At 37.2% G+C, this 4,081-nt stretch overlaps 1 protein-coding gene across 3 annotated transcripts in view; it reads left to right on the plus strand.

Annotated features, from left to right (window-relative positions):
- FYTTD1 (forty-two-three domain containing 1) overlaps positions 1 to 4,081 on the plus strand; it is a 28,763-nt gene that overhangs the window by 4,531 nt on the left and 20,151 nt on the right. For 2 of the 3 annotated variants that reach the window (XM_008570697.1, XM_008570699.1), the window contains exon 2: positions 828 to 956. In XM_008570697.1, coding sequence (XP_008568919.1) covers positions 828 to 956 — 129 coding nt within the window. Of the gene's footprint in view, positions 1 to 469; positions 505 to 827; positions 957 to 4,081 lie in introns of those variants that run through there. The other variant, XM_008570698.1, reaches the window with a different exon arrangement.

Genomic DNA, 4,081 nt, shown 5'->3' on the forward strand with positions numbered 1-4,081 from the left:
TATATATATATATTTTTTTTTTTTTTTTGTACTATACTTTTTTTTTTTTTTTTTTAAGATGAGCAGTAGGGGGATCTTAACCCTTGACTTGGTGTTGTCAGCACCATGCTCACCCAGTGAGCTAACCGGCCATCCCTATATAGGGATCTGAACCCGTGGTCTTGGTGTCATCAGCACCACACTCTCCCGAGTGAGCCATGGGCCAGCCCTGTACTATACTTTTATTATGGCACTCGTTTAATTTTGTATTTGCTATTTGCATGTCTGTTTCCATCAGTAATTTAAAACTTGTTAAGAACAGGGAACATATTTTACTTTTGTTTCATTTACAGCACAGACTGACACATGTATTCATTGCATATAGTATATGCTTAATAAATATTTTCTGAATTCAGATGAATGTAGAAATGTAGTCTTTGAATGATTTACTTACTTTTTTGACTGCCTATGGTTTACTGAAAGGTTGCCATCTTTAAAAAATGGAGACTTCTATGATTATGGAAAGTAAGTATGAACAATTTTTTCATACAGGTTTTTGCTTATTTACATTCATCAAGGAAAGAAATACTATGGATAATAGAACTCTTTATTAATTTATAGATCTGCTTTGGACTGTTGACTTGAACTTTTCCTACAAAAGTTTTCTTCAGAGCACCAAGTTAAATGGCTGATTTGATCTTTGGCTTTTTATCATTGTTATCCTCTTATGGAAGTGCTTTCAAAGTAGAAAAGTTAGGGACATAGGAAATCTATCACCTAGAAAGTGAGACTAAGTAATTGAGTCATTAAGTTAAAAAGAAAATAATATGGCATTTTCTCTATCATAGATGATATCATCAAATTAAATCGAAAGGAAGGAAAGAAGCAGAATTTTCCACGGCTAAATAGAAGACTTCAGCAAAGTGGTGCCGGGCAATTCAGGATGAGAGTACGGTGGGGAATGCAACAGAATTCTGGTAAGTTTTGAAAGTAAGCTTTAATGAAAAGCTGTTATTTGTGAGTTCCATCGTGTACTATCTTTAGCATATAATTAAAACATGGAGGAAATACTTCAATACCCTTTGTTTGTGATTTTTATTTCCTCTACTTGCAGGTTTTTGTTTAGATTTTAAAACCTGGTAAAAATTTAAGTTGCCTTAAATAGGCAATAATACTGTTTCTTAAAAACTTTAAGTCATTTTAAAGTAACCTCAGTTTATAGTCTTAATTATATTTACAGTTTATAATTTACATATCATGAGGTCCAGTCTCTTGTTCAGTGAGATGTTCCTTTAACAGTCTTTCTGAGGATGACTGTCTAACTCCAACTTAAATATATCCAGTGAAAGAGCATACCACCTCACAAGACAACTTATTCTATTGTTGGAGACAATTATTTACTAGAAAATTCTTTTAATTTGAATTAAAGCATGCCCATCTATTACTCCTGCAAAGTTATAGGAAGCAAACTTTCTTTTCTTTATGAAAACCTTTTAGGTATATGGAGACAGTTATTAAATTTTGCATAGAAAATGAATTCCAGACTCTCTATCTTATCTAAGACCTTTATGATTCATTAAATCCTCCAAAGGTGACACTCAGAATTGAATGTTTTAGATGTAGTCTGAAACTCTACATATAAAGTTTACTTTTGGTAATCTGGAAGCTTATTTATAACCATCTTGTTCCAAAATGTACTGCAGGAGTAACTGAACACTATTAATTATATATGACTCATTAACTGTTTTAGCAGTTATATCATTGTTTTAGAATAAACCTTTGTTCAAATAAAAAAACTAAATCTTTTTTCTCATATATAAAAAATGGTAGACTAGATTCTAAGTTGATTTTTATTCTATACATTGAAAAACAAAAAATAATCTCCAGCGGTTTGAGCGTAATTAGTTCCATGTTTAACAACTAATATGCCAACATGTCTTCAAAATGTCAATAACTGAGATTAGACCCTACAAAAAAATTTATTCTTCACTTATAATTTCTTTTTTTTTTTTTTTCCCCTTTTTGTCTTTTTTCGTGTCTGGCAACGGATCGCAACCCTCAGTGTCGCGCCCGTACCGGACCAGGACCGGCAACGGGATCGCAACCCTCGGTGTTGCGCCCGCACCTCGCTCAGCCAGTGAGCGGGAACCGGTCTGTATGTGGGATCCGAACCCTCGGCGGGAACACCACCACACTCTCAAGCGGCGCACTGTAGCAGTGCGCCACAGGGCCGGCCCTTCACTTATAATTTCTTGAATAGCTGAACCTAAATGTGTAGCTGTAGCAAATGAATGTTTAATTCCAGTGATTAATATCTAAAGATTTCTCATAACTGTTACTCAGCATACCATATTTTATATATGATTTGTTTTGAAATAGCTGTTCAGAGTTCATAGAAGCCAGGAATATATCCATTAATATGTGAAATACCTGATAAATGCTCTGAACTGACCGGGTTCTGAGGATATGTAAAGATATGGTCTTTTTTTTTTTTTTTTAAAGGGATGACCGGTAAGGGGATCTTAACCCTTGACTTGGTGTTGTCAGCACCACGCTCACCCAGTGAGCCAACTGGCCATCCCTATATGGGATCCGAACCCGGGGCCTTGGTGTTATCAGCACCGCACTCTCCCGAGTGAGCCACGGGCTGGCCAAAGATATGGTCTTTAAGGAATTAATTTGTAGTAGCAGAGATAAGAGAGAAAAGATAGAGTGTGAGAAATGTCATAGGAGAAATTCAGATAATATTATAGGACTTTAGAAAAGGATTTTGGGCTAAGAAGATCAGGCATGATTTAATGAATAAGGTGAAATATGATCTGGTCCATGAAGGATCAGAGAAACTTTCCTTTTATGGGGGTTATGATCTGATCCTTGAGATAAATTATATCTGGGGGCAGCTTAGGATCTCATAAGATTGAGCTTGTGCTTGTACGTTCTCTGCTTACATGTGACAGGGGCTAAAATAGAACAGCTGCTGCTGTTACTGAATGTGCAGAGAGATACGGGATTGTCTTAAGTTCTTGGTGTCTAGGAGCAGTTCAGATTTCCACATTGTAATGTCAGTGATGTTAGCTTGAGGTAAAAGAATAAATAGGACAGAGAATACTCGGTATGATTTTTTGATGGCTGAACAAGTAAGTGAATTAAGTCTTTCTAACTCTGTGCCTGAAATATAATTTAGGTACTTAAAAAATATTTGTAGAAACAACCTAAATGTCTTTTAGTGGTAGAGTACTATGTAGCAGTGGTTCTCAAAGTGTTTTCTGGGAACCTCTGGGGAATCCCAAAGATTCAGGAAGTCCACAAGGTCAAAACTATTTTTGTAATAACACAATGACATTGTGTTTTCACTCTTATTCTCATAAACATACCATAGACTTTTCCACAGTCTACATAACATATGATAATTAAAACAGATTGAATGCAAAAGCATTGTCTTAGTTCAGGCTGCTGTAACCAAGTACCACAGACTAGGTGACTTATAAACAACACGAATTTATTTCTCACAGTTCTGGAGGCTGGAAGTTTGAGATCGGGTGCCAGCAAGGTCAGGTTATGGTGAGGGCTCTCTTCTAGGTTGCAGACTACTGATGTCTTGTGGTATCCTCACATGCACAAAGAGGTCTAGAGAGTTCTCTGGGGTCTCTTTTATATTGGCACTTACCCATTTGTGAGGGATCCACACTCGTGGCTAGAATTACCTCCCAAAGGGCCCACTGCTTCTAATGTCATCATATTGAGGGTTAGTTTTCTTTTTTTTTTTTTTTAAAATGACCGGAAAGGGGATCTTAACCCTTGACTTGGTGTCGTCAGCACCACGCTCAGCCAGTGAGCGAACCGGCCATCCCTATATGGGATCCGAACCGGGGGCCTTGGTGTTATCAGCACCACACTCTCCCGAGTGAGCCATGGGCCGGCCCGAGGGTTAGGTTTTTTTTTTTTTTTCTCTTAATTTTATTTTGCCGATATACAATGTGGGTGATTATTGTGGCCCATTACCGAAACCTCCCTCCCAACAACGTCCTTTCTGTTTGCTTGTCGCATCAACTTCGAGGAATTGTAGTTGTTATGTCTTCTTCCCCACCCGCTCCCGGTTTTT

This window comes from Galeopterus variegatus, unplaced genomic scaffold (genome assembly GCF_000696425.1).
Source record: "Galeopterus variegatus unplaced genomic scaffold, G_variegatus-3.0.2 Scaffold624, whole genome shotgun sequence".
In the NCBI taxonomy this organism is placed as follows: Eukaryota; Metazoa; Chordata; class Mammalia; order Dermoptera; family Cynocephalidae; genus Galeopterus; species Galeopterus variegatus.